The sequence below is a fragment of the Hemitrygon akajei genome, chromosome 9 (assembly GCF_048418815.1).
Source record: "Hemitrygon akajei chromosome 9, sHemAka1.3, whole genome shotgun sequence".
Taxonomy (NCBI): domain Eukaryota; kingdom Metazoa; phylum Chordata; class Chondrichthyes; order Myliobatiformes; family Dasyatidae; genus Hemitrygon; species Hemitrygon akajei.
This window is the reverse complement of record NC_133132.1, coordinates 52139342-52158163: the sequence shown is the minus strand read 5'-3', so window position 1 is coordinate 52158163 and position 18822 is coordinate 52139342. Positions and strand designations below refer to the sequence as shown.

The following is an 18822-nucleotide window of genomic DNA, read 5'->3' as shown; positions in this document are numbered from 1 at the left end:
CGATGGAACCATTTCAAGAAAACGAAACTCGTCTTTCACATTGCATTGTTTTTTACATTGTCATGTGCTTTTGCACCAATGTTGTGTATCATTTGTGTAGCTACTCTCTGTCTACTTTTGAAGCCATGTCCAATTAAAATTTGTTTTTTTATAATTTGGTCAGGATTATCATTGGAATGAAATAGGATTGAGAAGTAACTCAACAGTGACAGAGTGGCAGAATAGGCCTGAGGAACAAAATGCTTCACTTCTCTTCCTGCGTTCCTTTCTCCACACACCACCACCTAAAGATATGTTTCCTGGGTTTGTCTCCACCAGTTGATCAAAAGGCAGTGTACATTCAGAGTTCAAGTTTGAAACCAATGGAGACTCATTCACTGAAGTGTATGAGAAGATGTGCTCTATATGCCTTATTGTGCTCATTGTCTTTGGGCATTTGGTCAGTTGAGGAAAAAAGTGTTCAAAGGTCAAGACTTCATGGCCTGGTGGGTAGCAGTGACATTGTCCTTCCATAAGCTTCTGAGACCTGAACTATCAACAGCACTGTGTCTCCTTGCTAGCCAACATCTTCAGCACTGAGGCCCTGATTACTCTCTGTCAACGCCTTTGATAGGGTATGTTAGTATATGCATGTTCTGTCTCCTGAAACTGAAATTTTGATCCAAGTTCTCTCACAGGAAGAGATGACCAGGTGGAAAGAGGAAAAGAATTCTAAGTCACAGCCTCCTTGGAGAAAAAAATTGCAGTTTGTGACCAATCCTTTGGCATTACAGGAAAGATATGGGCATGAATAGAGGAATGGCTCACAGGCAGGAGGCAGCGAGTGGGAATAAAAAGGGCCATTTCTGGTTGGCTGCCAGTGCCTAGTGGTGTTTCTCAGGGGTCAGTATTGGGACTGCTACTTTTCACATTGTTTGTCAGTGATTTGGATCATGGAATTGATGGCTTTGTGGCAAAATTTGCGGATGATATGATGATAGGTGGAGGGGTAGGCAATGTTGAGGAAGCAATGTAATTGCAGCAAGACAGACACATTGGAAGAATGGGCAAAAAAGTGACAGATAGAATGCTGTGTTGGGAAATGTATGATAATGCATTTTGGTAAAAGGAGCAACAGTGGGCTATTATCTAAATGGGGAGAAGTTTCAAATATCAGAGGTGCAGGGGGACTTAGGAGTCCTCAGAAGGTTGATTTATAGGTTGAGTCTGTGGTGAAGAAGGCAAATGCAATGTTAGCACTTACTTCAAGGGAATAGAATATTCAAGGAGATGATGTTGAGTCTTTATAAGACACTAGTCAGGCCACACTTGGAGTATTGTCAACAATTTTAGGCCCCACATCTCAGAAAGGATGTGTTGTCATTGGAGAGAATCTAGAGGAGGTTCACGAGGATGATTCTAGGAATGAAGGGGTTAACATATGAGGAGCATTTGGCATCTTTAGGCCTGTACTCACTGGATTTTAGAAGAATGTTGGGGGGATCTCATTGAAACCTGCCAAATGTTGAAAGGACTAGATAGGGTGAATGTAGGGAGGATATTTCTTGTGGTGGGAGTATCCAGAACTAGAGGGCACAGCCTCAAAATTGAGAGGTGACCCTTTAGAACAGAGGTAAGGAGAAATTTTTTTAGCCAGAGGGTAGTAAAGCTGTGGAATACTCCGCCACAGACTGCAGTGAGGCCAAGTCCGTGGGTATATTTAACGCCGAAGTTGATGGTTTCCTGATCTGTCAAGGCATCAACAGGTATGGTGAGAAGGCAGGTGTATGAGGTTGAGTGGGATCCAGGATCAGCCATGATGGAATGGCAGAGCAGACTCGATGGGCTGAATAGCCTAATTCTGCTCTTATGTCTTATGGTCTTATCACTCAAAATGAGGAACAGATGGTACTGAGAACCTCAAGACCATGCACTGGTCAGCAGTCCTGAGTTAAATGGTGGAAGGAGCACAGCTCCCCTATAATCCAACCTCTTGGCTACCCCGTCAAGCACTTCCTGCCTTGTCATGGAAGAATCTGTGGTTCTCATGCTGTCTTCATCAGCCACCTCAAAACCCACAGCTCTACAGTGGAAACATTTTCTCAGTCCTAAGGGACTTACTAAGAAGAAGATATAAAGTACAGTGAAGGTGAGATGAGAAGTTCTAAGTTCAGAAAGTGAGGCTGATAATCCTTTGCAAGAATGATGTAATGCACCGTGATACTCCTTATCACAGTTGCCCTGGTATTTTGATAACTAAAGATTAAATTAGGCCAATTCGAAGGTAGAATCTGCCTGAGTAAATCACTGGCTTGGAGAATACTGTGGACACTGGAAATTTGAAATAAAAACAGATCAGAGAGCACTAGTGGAATGAGAAACCGTGAATGTGCCTGGTCAAAGACCCTTTCTCAGAACTGATTTGTTGCTGTATTGGGGTATCAAAATCCAGGGGCCATAAACAAACAGTTACTGAATCAGAATCGGAGCAAGAGAATCTCTTGAAGATGCCATAGATGGTAGGGAGGCTGTGCCTGTGATGGAACTAGCTGAGTCTACAACCCTCTGCAGCCTCTTATGATCCTGTGCGTTGCAGCTTCCTTACCGGGCTGTGATGCGACCAGTCAGAATCCTCTCTGCCGTGTGTCTGTGGAAACTTGCTGGAGTCTTCAGCGAGAGACCAAATCTCCTCAGACTCCTCACAAGTGAAGTTGCTGGTGTGCCTTATTTGTGATTGCATCGATATGTTGGGCCCTGGGTTGATCCTCTGAGATGTGACACCCAGGAAACTCATCCTACTCACCCTTTCCATTGCTGACCCCTCGATGAGAACTGATGTGTGTTCTTCCAAATTCCCCTTCCTGAAGTCCACAATCAGGTCCCTGCTTTTGTTCACGTTAAGAACAATAAATAATACATTAAATAAACAAATCATGAAAATCTTATGTAAAATGTATAACAGTAGATCACAGGAAGATGATTTCATTTCAGCCACAATGTCTGTGCTGACTACAATGCCAAATTATATCAAACTACCTGCCTACATGTGATCTATATCCTTCCATTTCCTGCCTGTTAATGTGCTGAAATGCCTTTTAAACACCAGCTTGTCTGCTTCCACCACCATCCCGAGCAACATTAACCTGGCACCTCCAGAGGATGCGGGGAATGTGGAAACTTTAAGCCTGAGCCTAATTAAGAAATAAAGGTATAATTACTGATAAAGATGGAGCAGGAGGAACTCAGCAGGTCGAACAGATGGTTTCTTTGTTCCAGATTCCAGCATCTGCAGTCTCTAGTGTCTCTAACAAAGATGTAAGTAGGATTTGGTGCCCCAAATGTTAGGAGGATGATTAATGAGGAACAATAAATACCAATGTCAACTGGTTGTTCTGATGCCCTGTCTGGCAGAAAATTCTGAATGAATCTATGAGTATGTTCTATGATGATGTCATCGTGCCCTGTATATTCAATATCTTGTTAAATCCTGCTGTTTGTTTCCCACTATCATAGATTGTCTAATCTAGTTGTTTTTTTACAGGTTGTTACAGCTCTGTCAACGAACTATGGCACTCCCTCCAGGAAGAGGGATGTTCACTCTCTTCTCCTACCATCCAGTACCAACGGAGCCACTTCCTATTCCAAAGTTGAATCTTACCGGTATGTATTTTCAAGTAAACACTTTCAAAGTGCAATGCTTTTCAAATTGTTACCCTCATTGTCAAATTGAAGTTCTTTCTAGCAGTCAGCTAGTCCTGCATACTGTAACTGATTGTGGTCTGGAAACCCATTTGCCACTTCACAGAAAGCGGTACTTCATCAGGATTTAGACTGGACTAATACTGAAAGTAGCCCTCACTGCAGGGTGGAGATGTTTCTACGAAAAGGTTTGGGCAATCTCATCTCAGGACGTAGTGTGGGGAGGCTGCAGAGAAAGCCTTTCCTCTTTAAAGTCTGCAACCGAATACCAACAATGTTTAATCAGATGAACTATGATTAGGTCTATGTTTAAGTGAGTGATTACAGTTAAACGTTAAGGAGCAATATTATTGTTCAGTTCAGCTGATTACAATCTGCATCATCAAACTGATCCCTTGAAATGTTTAAGTCAAGCTATATTTTGGTCACTGGGGATTTTGTTCTGGTCATTTCATGCACAAGACCTGAATGCAATGATGAGAAGGCCAGTGATCCCACTCACAGACCACTCCTGTGTTTATTGACACGGAACATTAATTCCGGCTCTTTCCACAGATGCTGTGTTAACTGAGTGTTCCTAACATCTCCTGTTCTTCCTCAGCAGCTTATTTCCATGGCAACTCATCCTATCAAAGCTATTCCTTTTGTCCACATCATCCTACCCCATCCCATCTGTAACTTAAAACTGACTTGTTTTGTCTACACAATACACAAGTAGATGGAAGAACTCAGTGGGCAAAAGAGCATCTGTGGAGGGAAATAGACAGTCAAAGTTTTCCCTCCCAATCCATATGCCTTCCTAGATGCTGTCCAATCCACAGAGTTCCTGGAGGAGTTTGGTTTGTTGCTGCAGATTCCAGCATTTGGAGTCTCTTATGTCTCCCTGTTTTCTATATACTTAAGTTTTGATGAAGGGTTTTTGACCCAATGACTCTGCATCTCTAACCACAGATGTTGCCTGATCTGCTGAGTGTTTCCAGCATATTCTGTTTTTATTTTGGCTCAATGATCAATGTTGGTTCCCAGTCTAACACTGGTTTGAGTTTAAAATTCCAAATGTTACATTGAAATGCTTTCATGAAATCCACCCCATCCCATTTCTATAATCATCTACAATCCTCTGAGATCTTGACATTCTTTCAGTCCGACTTCTTGCATCTACCTGATTTTCATTTCTGAAATCTTGCCGCCCAGATCATCAGTTGCCTCGACCCCAAGTTTTGGAGATTTATCTTAAATCTTTCTACATCTTACTCTTGTGGTAAGATACTCAGAACCTGGTGCTCTGACTAATATTTTCACCACCTATCTCAATATATCTTTCTGATTCTGGATCAATTTCTCTTTGATGATGCTTTTGTGAAATCGGTGGTGATGTTTTGTTTCATTAAGGGCACTATGTAAATGTGAGTTGATTGAAATGAAAGAGAAGATTGGTAGCTTGGGTTGGTTCGTATGCCTCATGGATATTTTTCTTCCTGTCTGTCTTACATAGTGTTTGAGGTAGTCTCTACGTTGGATTTAGTATCTTACCATTTGTTCTCTGCAATGAGGAGATTGCCCCAAACACTGTTGAGGACATGTGGGGAGCAAACTATCTATGAGACTGCATGGATATCCGCTAGCCATAAGAAGACACAATCCTCTGTCACTCATCTCAGTACATGAAGACCAAGGACAAGTTCACCTGGGAACTATAAATGTACTGGTGGAAGCGCAAAATAAGAAATCAAGAGAATTCTTGGAAGCTTGGTTCTCAACAGAAGACTCTGTTAACAAGCATATTGAACTGGATGCAATTTACGAACCTATGCGCCTGCGGGATCCGGGCCAAGTGTTCTGCAAACACCCAAGGAACAATGAGCCACTCACAATGATTCGTGCACTGCACAGAAACAGCGCTCCTCTACAATCAGCGTGAGGCACACTGATGATGTCACCTCGACTGGTGATGTAACACTTGCGAGTTATCCCCTAGGCTAGGCGATCAACCCAATAAACATGTAAGTTGTTGCCAAGCCCTTAAATTAGCAGGCAGGTCTTGTATGAGAAATTTGGTAAAGTTGCCTATTCACCCTTGAAATTAGGCAAATAAGAGTTAATTTTATAGAACTTGCATAAGGTACAATGGAACAAAAAGATTAATCAAAGCAGTTTATAAAAGCATCTATAACATGAAGTATAAAGGAATTAAGGACTAGCTCTAGGTTCATGCCAGGATAGATATTTTGAACGTCTTCACAGCAGTTAACTAAGCTGACCCTCAGTTTGTGCAGCAGCAGCTAATCCGGTTAAGTGTCACTGCAGTTTGCTGAGGGTGAAATCAGTTTCCTGCTTCTAATCACTGCTTATCAACCCCAGCTTTAAATAGAGATAAATGTGTGACTGTCGATTAAAGCTGAATGCTGAAATTCGCAGAGCTGTGATGCTTTGTGCCCTTCTAAAAGCCAAGTGGGTTATTGAAGGACAGTGAAGATTCATGTAAGATTTAATACCACAATGGCCCAGTGACCAAAGTTTCATGGTACGAGAGAGCAGGAAGGACATAGCTTAGCAATTAGAGCAATCTTCGAAAACTGCAATTTAATTTATGATAAATGTGCAAACTTCCTTCTGTGGTCTCTGAAGTGTGCAAAGCAAATGCTTGCAATACCATTGTTATTAGCTCTTTTTCTCATAAGCGAGTTCAAAAGAAGTGTGATAGTGTTTTTAATAAATGGATCTGGCATTGTACTTCAGAATTGCAATGAAAGTAGCTGCAATCAATTTGAATTACTTAATTATTTCCCTTTTTGAGAAAAGTATTTCAGAAATATAGTGTAGAAATTGCAGGGACCCTGGCCTAGGTATTTAAATGTCCCTAAGCACAGGTGAGGTGCCAGAGGACAGGAGGATAGCTATTGCTGTTCCATTGATCAATAAAGGTTCTAGGAATAAACTGAGAAGTTGTAGGCTAGCAAGCCGAGCATCAGTAGTGTGTAAATTATTGGAAGGTATTCTAAGGGACAGGATGTATTTGAATAGACAGAGCAACACACAGAAAATGCTAGAGGGACAACATTTCACAGACAGGGCCTGATCAGGGATAGTCAACGTGGCTTTGTGTGTGGTAGGTTATGCATAACCAATCTAATATAGAGGTTTTCGAGGAGGTTGATGAAGGAAAGACAGTGAATGTTATGCACGTGGACTTCAGCAAGGCTTTGATAAGATCAAGCATAGGAGGCCGGTCCAGAACAAGCAGATGCTTGGCATTCAGAGTGAAGCAGTAAACCGAATTCGACATTGGCTTAGCAAAATAAGCCAGAGCGTGGTGGTAAATGGCTGCCTCTCTGACTGGAGACCAGTGACTGGTGGTGTGCCACAGGCATTGATGCTGGGTCCATTATTGTTTATCATCCAGATTATTAATATAAATGACCATGTGCTGACTGGATCAGCAAATTTGCAGATGACACCAACATTGGGGGCGTAGTGGACAACGAAGAAAGCTGTCAAAGCCTGCAGCTGGATCTGGACCAGTTGGAAAATTAGCAGATGGAATTTAATGCAGACAAGTGTGAGATGTTGCACTTTGGGTGGACGAACACAGTGAATGATAGGCCATTGAGAGATCCATAATTCCTTGAAGGTATTGCCACTGGTAGATAAGGTCACAAAGAGAGCAGTTGGCACAATGGCCTTTCATAAATCAAAGGTTTGAGTACAAGAGTTGGGATGTTATATTGAAGTTGTGCAGGCATTGATGAGACCAAATTTGGAATATTTGTGTACAGTTCTGGTCACCTACCTACAGAAACTACATCAATAAGATTGAACGAGTACAGGGAAGATTTACTGGGATTTTGACAGGACTTGAGGACTTGAGTTATAGGGAGAATTTGAATAGTTCAGGATTTTATTCCTTGCGGGAAAGTGAGAGGATAGAGATATGAGGGGTATGAATAGGGTAATAGAAAAGCAAGTGTTTTGGCACTGACGTTGGGTGAGACAACTAGAGTTAATAGGTTAATGGTGAATTGTGGAGTACCTAAAGGGAACCTAAAGAGCTCACTTGGTGTACTCTTTTGTGCAGTTTTGGGCTCCTTATTTAAGAAAGTATGTGCTGACTTTGGAGAGGGTTCAGAGAAGATTCACTAGAATGATTCCGGGAATGAGAGGGTTAACATATGAGGAACATTTGACTGCTCTTGGACTGTACTCCCTGGAGTTTAGAAGAATGAGGGGGGACCTCATAGAAACATTTCGAATGTTGAAAGGCATGGACAGAGTGGATGTGGCAAAGTTGTTTCCCATGGTGGGGGAGTCTAGTACAAGAGGACATGACTTGAGGATTGTACGGTGCCCATTCAGAACAGAGATGCGAAGAAATCTTTTTAGCCAGAGGATGGTGAATCTGTGGAATTTGTTGCCATGGGCAGCAGTAGAGGCCAAGTCATTAGCTGTATTTAGGGCAGAGATTGATAGGTATCTGAGTAGCCAGGGCATCAAAGGTTATGGTGAGAAGGCGGGGGAGTGAGACTAAATTGGAGAATGGATCAGCTCATGATAAAATGGCAGAGCAGACTCGATGGGCCAAATGGCCGACTTCTGCTCCTTTGTCTTATTGAACATGAGGGGGAACTTCTTCACTCTGAGGTTGATTCAAGTGTGGAAAATAAGCTGCCAGTGGAAATGGTGGACGCAGTTTCAATTGTAGCATGAATGATAAATTTAGATAGGTACGTGGACGGGAGGGGTATGGAGAACTCCGGTCTGGGTGCTGATCAGTGGGACTAGACACAGACTCCATGGGCTGAAGGACATGTTTTAGTGCTGTAGTGCTCTATGCCTCTATAACATTGCATGAAATAGCTGGCAGGACTGATGAATGTGGTAAATATGTCTGTGGATGGGAGGGAGAGTGAAGCACCTGGGCATTGGTACCAGGTCTGGAGTAAAGAGATTAAATATTTTGAGGAGAAGCATAATCTTTAAAGGTCCTACATAATTCAAAACCTCTATCCTGTTAGGAGAACCAGTTCCTCTGAAAATATCTCAAGGAATAGCAGGGAATAATCCTTAGACTATTTTTTCTTTTTAATAATACCCCCCCCCCCCCCAAATTTATCTGGTCGATGCCATTTTCAGCTTGTGGGAGCTTCCTATGCATAAGGTTAACATGCTTCTTCACATTGAAGTAGTGTCTTGTGGTGTGAAGTGATAATGAAAGATATTGTTATCGTCATATGCACAAGGACTTGTATTTAAGTGTGCAATTAAATACTCGGTTGGAACAGAATCAGAGGCACTTACCATCATATGAGCAGCATTCACAAGCAGAACATAAATTGTACGCTATTTTTCTAAGAAAAAGCACCATTAACAAAAAAAAAATACAAAGTCCATTTTAGTGCAAAGTGATCAGGGTAGTTATAGTGTTGATAAAATTCCTCACTCCATCTTGTTATTCTGGTTACTGCCTCCTTCCTTTACAATGCTGATGAAGGGTTCCGGCCCGAAGCATCAACTGTTTATTTCCCTCCATCAGCGCTGCCTGACTTGCTCAGTTCCAGCATTTTTTTCTGTGTTGCTCAAGAGTTCCAACACCTGCAGAATCTCTCTGGTGTGTATGTAATTATGATTAGTGCTTTAATGGCTGGATCAAGAACAAAGTGGTCGAACAGAAGTAGCTGTTCTCGATGCTGGTGATGTGGGACTTATGGTTTCCTTACCACCTGCCCAATCGTGGCTGCAGAGGTGCGGAGCGGCCCAGATGTTGCCTTGTGGCGGCACCTCCTGTGGGTCCGACCAGGGGTGGGGAGGGATGTGCTTGTGATGTACTGCGCAGGAGGTCACTACTCTCTTCTGCTCCAGTAACATTCGAAATGTTGTACCAGGGCTTCATGCAGCCACCCATGATACTTCCAACGGTGCATCTGTCGAAGTTTCAATGCCAAGCCAAGCCTCCTTAACCTCTTAAGAAGGTAAAAACTTTGGTGTGCTTTCCATATGTCATCTCATACGTTAACGCCCAAGAACTTAAAGCCGATGACTCTCGACTTTTAATCCCCCCAATGTAAGCTGGTGCATTTTTGACCACCTTTCCCCTTCTGAAGTTAACAGTCAGTTCTGTAGTTTTGCTGACGTTCAGCAAGAGCTTGATTTACCCTCAACTGAGTAACCCACCTCGCTCGGGTAGGTCGACTCACCACCACCTGTCATTCATCCAACAGTGGCAGTGTCATCCGCGAATTTGAAGATGGCATTGGAGCTGTGCTAACCCACATAATGGTGAGTGTGTCGAAGCACGCATCTGTGCTCATTGTTCGTGAGGAGGAGATGTTGTTACCAGCCCTCACTGGCTGAGGTCAAATGATGATGAAGTCAAATATCCAAAAGTCCTGGGTCTTGGTGCATGATGATGAGTTTTGATGGGATGATTATGTTGGATGCCAAACTGTAGTCTATGAATAGCAGCCTGACGTATGAGTTGACCAGATGGTCCCTAGCAGAATGAAGAAATCACATTTTGACCTGTTGTGGCAGTAGGCAAATTGGAGTGGATTTAGGTCATCTCTGAGGCAGGGGTTGACCTGCACCATAACCAATCTCTCGGAGCACTTCATACAGTTGATGTAAGCACTACCAGATGGTAGTCATTGAGGCAGATCACTTCTCTTCTCACCTGTACAATAGATACCTGTTGAAGCAGGTGGAAACCTCAGACTATAGAGGCAAGAGGCTGACTAAGTCTATAGATACTCCAGCCAGGTGGTCCATACAGATCTATAGCACTCGGCCAGGACCAGACGCCTTTAAATTATTCACCCTCTTGAAGGATGCTCAGATGTCGGCCTTGGAGACTGAAATTATAGATTCATCCAGAGATGTGGGGACTTGGATGAGTATTTCATAGTTCTCCCTATCAAAGCATGCCTGAAAGGCATTGAGCTCATGTGGGAGTGATGAGTTGTTGCCACTTATGCTACCTGGAAGTTACATTGTGCAGGCCCTGCCACAGATGTCAAGTGTCCCATCTGTGATTGAAGTATAGTCCAAAATCACCTCTTTGTGCTTGCAGTGACATTCTGGAGGTCATACCTGGATTTCTTATACGACTCTAGGTTGCCAGGCCAAAGTGCCACAGATCTAGCCCTCAGCAGATTGCTAATTTCCTGGTTCGTCTAGGGCTTCTGATAGGGGAGGACTCAGGATACTTATATAGGTACACATTCATCCATACCTGTCCTTATGAAGTCAGTGATGAATGTCGGATATTCATTTAGGTCCACTGGCGAATACTTCAACATGGGCCAGTCCACCAGCTCAAAGTATTCCCTAAAGCGTGGCTCTGGTTTTGCTTTCTGGCTCTTCACCAGTGCTGTTTGAAACATCACCATCCCTTCCAGAACATGACTTTTTATATAATTCAGGCAAATCCTGCGAAGTATGTGAGTTTGGAAGAGAGGGAACAGAACCTTGTGAAAGATCTTCGCACGAAACAGCGACTGTTCATTTTCCTCATAGACGCTGCCCGGGTTCCTCCTGCGTTTCGTGTGTGTTTGACCTTAATGTGTTTTGTGGTTTATGTGACTTCCCTTCCCAAGCATTGCAACTTACTGAAGTGAGTAATAGTGATGGTCCAGCAATGGTCACAATCATAGTCCAACAGCACGAGAGAGAAGTTGTGTTTGTGCAGTTCCATCCACTTGCTCAGGACATCACAGACTTCACAGACAACAACACACTTTTATTTTTAATTCACTGATGTGGTACTGGCATTAGAGCCAGTCCAAACGAGATTCACTCAATTAATTCTTGAGATGAGAGGGTGAGCATTCTGTTGTGGGCAATGTTACAGTAGTCATGGGGGACTTCAGTATGCAGGTAGATTGGGAAAATCAGGTTGGTGCTGGATTCCAGAAGGGGAATTTCTGGAGTGCCCACAAGATGGCTTTTTAGAGCAGCTCGTGGTTGAGCCCACTACAAGATCAGAAGTTCCGGAATGGGTGTGGTGCAATGAATCAGAATTGATTAGACAGCTTAAGGTAAAGGAACCCTTAGGAGTAAGTGATCATAATATGATCAAATTCACCCTGAAGTTTGAGGAGAAGAAGAAGCTGAAGTCAAATGTATCAGTATTACTGTGGAGTAAAGCGAATTACAGAGGCATGACAGAGGAGTTGGCCAGAATCGATTGGAAATGAGCACTGGCAGGGATGATGGCAGAGCAGCAATGGCTGGAATTTCTGGAAGCAATTCAGAAGGCACAGAATATATACATCCTAAAGAGGAAGAAGTATTCTATAAGAAGGATAACACAACCGTAGTAAAGCCTACATAAAAGCTAAAGAGAGGGCATAAAATAGAGCAAAAATTAATGGGAAGTTAGAAGATTGGGAAGCTTTTTTAAAAGCGACAGAAGGCAACTAAAAAAACCATTAAGAAGGTAAAGATGGAATATGAAAGTAAGCTGGCATATAATGTTAAAGAGGATACCGAAAGTTTCTTCAGACCCATAAAGTGTAAAAGAGAGATGGGAGTGGATATCAGACCGCTGGAAAACAGTGCCGGAGGACATAGTAATGAGGGAACCACAAAATAGAGGATGAACTGAATAAGCATTTTCCGTCAGTCTTCATAGATAGATGATAGATAGATACTTTATTCATCCCCATGGGGAAATTCAACTTTTTTCCAATGTCCCATACACTTGTTGTAGCAAAACTAATTACATACAATACTTAACTCAGTAAAAAATATGATATACATCTAAATCACTATCTCAAAAAGCATTAATAATAGCTTTTAAAAAGTTCTTAAGTCCTGGCGGTAGAATTGTAAAGCCTAATGGCATTGGGGAGTATTGACCTCTTCATCCTGTCTGAGGAGCATTGCATCGATAGTAACCTGTCGCTGAAACTGCTTCTCTGTCTCTGGATGGTGCTATGTAGAGGATATTCAGAGTTATCCATAATTGACCGTAGCCTACTCATCGCCCTTCGCTCAGCTACCGATGTTAAACTCTCCAGTACTTTGCCCACGACAGAGCCCGCCTTCCTTACCAGCTTATTAAGACGTGAGGCGTCCCTCTTCTTAATGCTTCCTCCCCAACACGCCACCACAAAGAAGAGGGCGCTCTCCACAACTGACCTATAGAACATCTTCAGCATCTCACTACAGACATTGAATGACGCCAACCTTCTTAGGAAGTACAGTCGACTCTGTGCCTTCCTGCACAAGGCATCTGTGTTGGCAGTCCAGTCTAGCTTCTCGTCTAACTGTACTCCCAGATACTTGTAGGTCTTAACCTGCTCCACACATTCTCCATTAATGATCACTGGCTCCATATGAGGCCTAGATCTCCTAAAGTCCACCACCATCTCCTTGGTCTTGGTGATATTCATTGCGGAAGTCCGTAGCAGGATGGTGGAAATTTCAGGTGCCAAGGTGCGTGAAGTGTGTGAAGTTACCATAACTAGAGAGAAGGTTCTTGGGAAACTGGAAGTAGGTAAGTCACCTGGACCAGATGGTGCACACCAGAGTTCTGAAAGAGGTGGCTGAAGAAATTGTGGAGGAATTAGTAATGATCTTTCAAGAATCACTAGATTCTAGAATGGTTCCAGAAGACTGAAAATTTCAAATGTCACTCCACTCTTCAACGACGGAGAGAGGCAGAAGAAAGGAAAGTACTGTATAGACCAGTTAATCTGAACCTCAGTGGTCAGGAAGGTGTTGGAGTTGATGGTTACGGATGTGATTTCAGGGTGCAGTGGTTGATTGGCAGGAGGCAAAGAGTGGGAATAAAGGGAGCCTTTTCTGACTAGCTGCCAGTAACTAGTGGTTTTCCACAAGGGTCTGTGCTGGGACTGATTCTTTTTACGTGATATGTCAGTGATGTAGATGATGGAATTGATGGCCTTGTTGCAAAGTTTGCCGATGATATGAGGTTTGGTGGAGGGGCAGGTAGTTTTGAGGAAGTAGAGGAGGACTTAGACAGATTAAGAGAATGGGTAAAGAAATGGCAGATGGAATACGGTGTCAGAAAGTGTATGGTCATGCAATTTGCTAGGAGAAGTGAAAGGGTTGACAATTTTCTAAATGGATAGGAAATACAAAAAGCTGAGGTGCAAAGGGCCTTGGAAGTCCTTGTGCAGGATTTCCTAAAGGTTAGTTTCCAGGTTGAGTCTGTGGTGAGGAAGGCAAATGCAATGTTAGCATTCATTTGAAAAGGACTAGAATCTAAAATCAAGTATGTAATGTTGAAACAATGAAAAGCACTGTTAAGGCCTGACTTAGAGTATTGTGAGCAGGTTTGTGCCCCTGACTGAGAACGGATATGCTGAAACTGGAGAGGGTTCAAAGGGGGTTCAAGGAAATTATTCCAGGATTGAATGGCTCGTAATCTGAAGAGCATTGGATGGCTCTGGGCCTGTATATACAAGCATTCAGCAGAATGAGGGGGACCTCATTAAAACCTATTGAATGGTGAAAGGCCTTAATAGAGTGGATGTAGAGAGAATGTTTCATTTGGTGGGAGAGTCTAAGACCAGAGGACACAGCCTCAGAATAGAGGGGCGTCCTTTTCGAACAGAGATGAAGAGGAGTTTCTTTAGCCAGTGAGTGGTGAATCTGTGGAATTCTTTGCCACAGGCAGCTGTGAAGGCCAAGTCTTTATGTATATTTAAGGCAGAGATTGATAGATTTTTGATTGGTCAGGACATGAAGGGATAAGGGGAGAAGGCAGGAAACTGGGGCTGAGAGGAAAATTGGATAAGCCATGATGAACTGTGGGAGTAGTCTCGATAGGCCAAATGGCCTAATTCTTCTCCTATATCGTATGGTCTTTAGGTAATCCTACAGAAATATGTAAGATACTTTTGGGGTCCTGTTGGTGAATTTCTAATTAAAGGATGAAGTTAGGATACTGTCATTTACACCACCTTTTGCAGATTGTAATGACACTCTAGAATTCTCTGACCTGTGTAGGCTGAATCATTGGGGGAACTTAATGAGGAAGTAGATAGATTTTTGAAAGATTATGGATTTGAGGGATGCAGGGATCTGGCACAGAGGAGGAGATAAGGCCTAAGACCATGGTCATTTTGAATGGGAGGGCAAGTTTGAGCGATTCTGTGGCCTAGTCATGCCTCTGTTTTCTTGTTTTTTAAGTGCTGTTGAAACTGGAGCACCAATGCCATTCAGGTATGTGACCAAAGTTATGACGAATTGTACTGCATGGGGGATAAATATTAGCTAGAAAATCAGACATCTTTTATGAGACATAGGAGAGTCTAAAGTTCAAGGAGACAGACTCAGAATACGAGATATTTCTTAGGAAGTGAGATGAGGAGGAATGTTTTCAACCAGAGGGTGTTGAATTTGTGGAATGTGTTGCTGCAGAGGGCTGAGGAGGTCAGTTTACTGGGGTGTTTAAGGCAGAGATTGATAGGCTCTTCATTGATTAAGGGGTTAAGGTTTACAGTGAAAAGTCAGAAGAAGATGGTTGAAAAATAGTCAGTTACCGTAGATTCCGGACTACAGAGCGCACCTGATTAAAAGCCGCAGGCTCTAATTTTAGAAATAAAATCAATTTTTTAATTGTAAAGGCCGCACCGCTACTTTTAAATATACATACGTATCGGTAACACAAATTACGTTGCATATACTTTTTTACTGAACAGCACGAACAACATTCCAATATCTCCTAGCGACTGGTAAAAATATATATACTGCAGCCTACCAGGAAAAGTTATTGATCGACTTTAACTTAAAAGCAGCGTTTTCGCTCGGGTCTAATCGGGTCTGACGCGCTTGCGCAATGCGATCGGGTCTGACGCGCTTGCGCATTGCGATCGGGTCTAATCGGGTCTGACGCGCTTGCGCAATGCGATCGGGTCTAATCGGGTCTGACGCGCTTGCGCATTGCGATCGGGTCTGACGCGCTTGCGCAATGCGATCGGGTCTAATTGGGTCTGACGCGCTTGCGCATTGCGATCGGGTCTAATCGGGTCTGACGCGCTTGCGCAATGCGATCGGGTCTAATCGGGTCTGACGCGCTTGCGCATTGCGATCGGGTCTAATCGGGTCTGACGCGCTTGCGCAATGCGATCGGGTCTAATCGGGTCTGACGCGCTCGGGTCTTGCTTTTCTTCGAGTATTTTCCATGTTGATGAGGGTGAGTACAAATGACTGATTTACAATAATTTAATTGTGAAAGTGCGCTTGATTTATCGTACAATTTCATTGGACCTCTGTGAACTACTCATCAATTTTATTGGTCTACTGTTACGAGGCAAAATGTTTACGAGGCGGCATGAAAAAAAACCATGTATTAGCCACTCTGGATTATAGGCCGCAGAGTTCAAAGCTGTTCAAAATGTGGGAAAAAAGTAGCGGCTTATAATCCGGAATCTACGGTATGTTTAAGTGGCAGAGGAGACACAGTGTGCCAAATGGCCTCATTCTCTTCCTGTATCTCATGGCTTTATGCCATCCGAGAAGAGAGATAGAATAGCGATGAAGTGCCTCGTCTAAAAGCTGCTGGATTCCCTTGAGCACCAGCATTGCTCTGATTGTCACCCTGGATCACACGGTCAAGCTGCAGCAGTGAGTCATGAAGCCACCATTTTCACAATCACTTGTCAAGAGAATCATTAGACCACAGTCAGCAGCTGTTGGCTCAGTTTAACAAGGACTCCAACCAAATGGGTGACCGTGGTTTTCAACAATCTGGGATTGCGGCCAATCCAGATTAAAGCAAGAAGCACAAAGAGTGCTATAACCAAGTCAGACGTCCTAAATGAATAGTTTCTGCTCTCAGCATCTATGCCATTATGTGAAGAGCAGTTACTGCAGAGTTTGGTGTATTATATCTGTTGTACTGAGTCTGACCATCCTGAAAGATTGGTCACAGTTTACACAATGACCGAGTGTTGTCAGAGTACAAAGTTTAAATCTATTGCAGTAAAACTTTGCCTGATTTTGTCACTTTCTTCTACCTCTTGCTCAAATATCAAGTTTTTTTGCACTATTTAGAATTTTCCAATTCTCATACAGTCGGCCCTCCTTATCCGTGAATTACGTATGCACGAATTCAACCATCCACGAATCGCGAAAACCCAGAAGTGCTCTTCCAGCACTTGTTGTTCAAGAATGTACAGACTTTTTTTCTTGTCATTATTCCCTAAACAGTATAACAATTATTTTACATAGCATTTACATTGTATTAGGTATTATAAGTAATCTAGAGATGATTTAAAGTATACGGGAGGATGCGCGTGGGTTATCGTGGATCGGGATTTAAAAAAATCAGAAGTTCTCTTACTAAGTCAGTCGGAACAGGTACATCCGTTATTATTTAACGTCAGTTAGTCAAACGTTTGTCTTAGTGTATAGTATATATTTTACCTTTCTATGCATATAAAACAGAACGTATGTTTCAGCGCCGGGCTCGGGAACTTCTTCCCGAGTTTGATCCAGTGACAGACCGCTTCCGAATGCGCTCTCCACCGTGCCGGGTTGATGAGGATCAAAAACCTAAAACCCAATAATTAAACCACTGCGTTGCTTAGTAATAATTGTAGCTTTCATCGGAGCAGGGCCTTCACATGCTCCATTATTCTCACTTTATCCTTTAAAATTGTTCTGATTGTTGACCGACTGTAGCCTAACGCTTTTCCAATGACCGATGGCGTTTCACCTCTTTCCAATCACTTTATTGTTTCCAATTTATTTTCAATCGCGATTGTGATTATTTTCGTGAACAGAAACACTGCGGATTCAGAGTTCTGCTGCTGGGTCCTAATGTCCACCGCACTGAGACGGGTTAAATAAGGTCTGGGGTCCCAATGGGTCCTAAGATCCACCGCATTGAGATAGGTTTGATAAGGGACTTGAGCAACCGCGAATTTTGGTATCTGTGGGGGGTCCCGGAACCAATTCCCCGCGGATAAGGAGGGCCGACTGTATTATCAATTTTTGTGATAGATGGTCTTGTGATGTTTATGCTAAATTAAAGACAATTTGTGCTGTAGATTCCAGGGATTTGATTAGGGTTATTACATATTGCCTTGTTACAACTTATCAGTCTTTTCTTTCATTGCATCATTTTGGGTATGATTCCTTTCTGGCTTCCAAAATTTGTAGAGCAAAGAGCTAATATAATTATACTAGTGGTGTACTTCAGATATTTAATGTGTTCCATGTTGATTCTAGCTGTTCATGTTGTACTTAGATAATATAAAGCACATTCTGTCACTGTATATACTTACGTTAAATATAATTGAAGTATAATTAAGAATCTTTGCACACTTTGTACTGGTGAGTTTTCTGAACTGCTACAATTATCTAAGATAAAGACAGAAAAAGATGGAAACACTCAGCAAGTTAGCCAGCGTCTTTGTGGGGGGAAAAAATGTTAATATTTTAGGTCAGAACTGGAAAAGAGAGGTTAAACAAGATAGTTTTAAGAAGGAAGGAATAGTAGGACAGAGGGTTCTAGGTCAAATGAGAACAACTTGGCTGATATAATTCCAGTAGTTGACAGTGTACTGGACAGATCACAATCTCATGGACTCTTGGTTTATTTGATCACAGTCCAACCTCCTCAGAGCCATTAGGCAGGTTGCAGACATACGTAGCTGGCCTGAACTCTGCCCAATTCTGCCCTTTTCGGCGGACTACAATCATCGTGAGTAGTTGATCTTTTGGCTAAGGCAATACGAGGTTTAAAAAAGGGTCCAGGACTTTTTGGGACTTTTCAACAGCCTGTAATCCTCACAATCTATTAGGCACCTAGCAAAGACCAGCAAAAAAAGAAACAATGTGTAAGCAGAGTGGCCATTGTTGGAGTGGACAGTGTTAAAGTGGTCAGGCTTTGGCTCAGCAGGCTTGCATGAGAACAGGCAGAGGCTGTAAGTAGGTTTCTAATTTCTTTCCTCTCCTTCTTTGTCTGTTAGTACATGGCTATGCAGTGGGAATGGATCCAGGATTATTGGCATGTTCTTTGTGTGAGATGTGGGGACTCTAGGAGACCTCCAGTCTCCTTGATAACTACATCTGCATGAAGTGCATCGAGCTGCAGCTCCTTCGAGACCGTGTTAAGGAACTGGAGCTGCAGCTGTATGACCTTCGACTTGTGTGGGAGAATGAGGAGATGAT

General features: G+C 42.8%; 1 protein-coding gene across 2 annotated transcripts in view; it reads left to right on the top strand.

The window, feature by feature from the left end:
- anapc1 (anaphase promoting complex subunit 1) overlaps positions 1-18822 on the top strand; it is a 231177-nt gene that overhangs the window by 107329 nt on the left and 105026 nt on the right. For both annotated transcript variants that reach the window (XM_073055963.1, XM_073055962.1), the window contains one exon: positions 3521-3639. In XM_073055963.1, coding sequence (XP_072912064.1) covers positions 3521-3639 — 119 coding nt within the window. The remainder of the gene's footprint in view (positions 1-3520; positions 3640-18822) is intronic.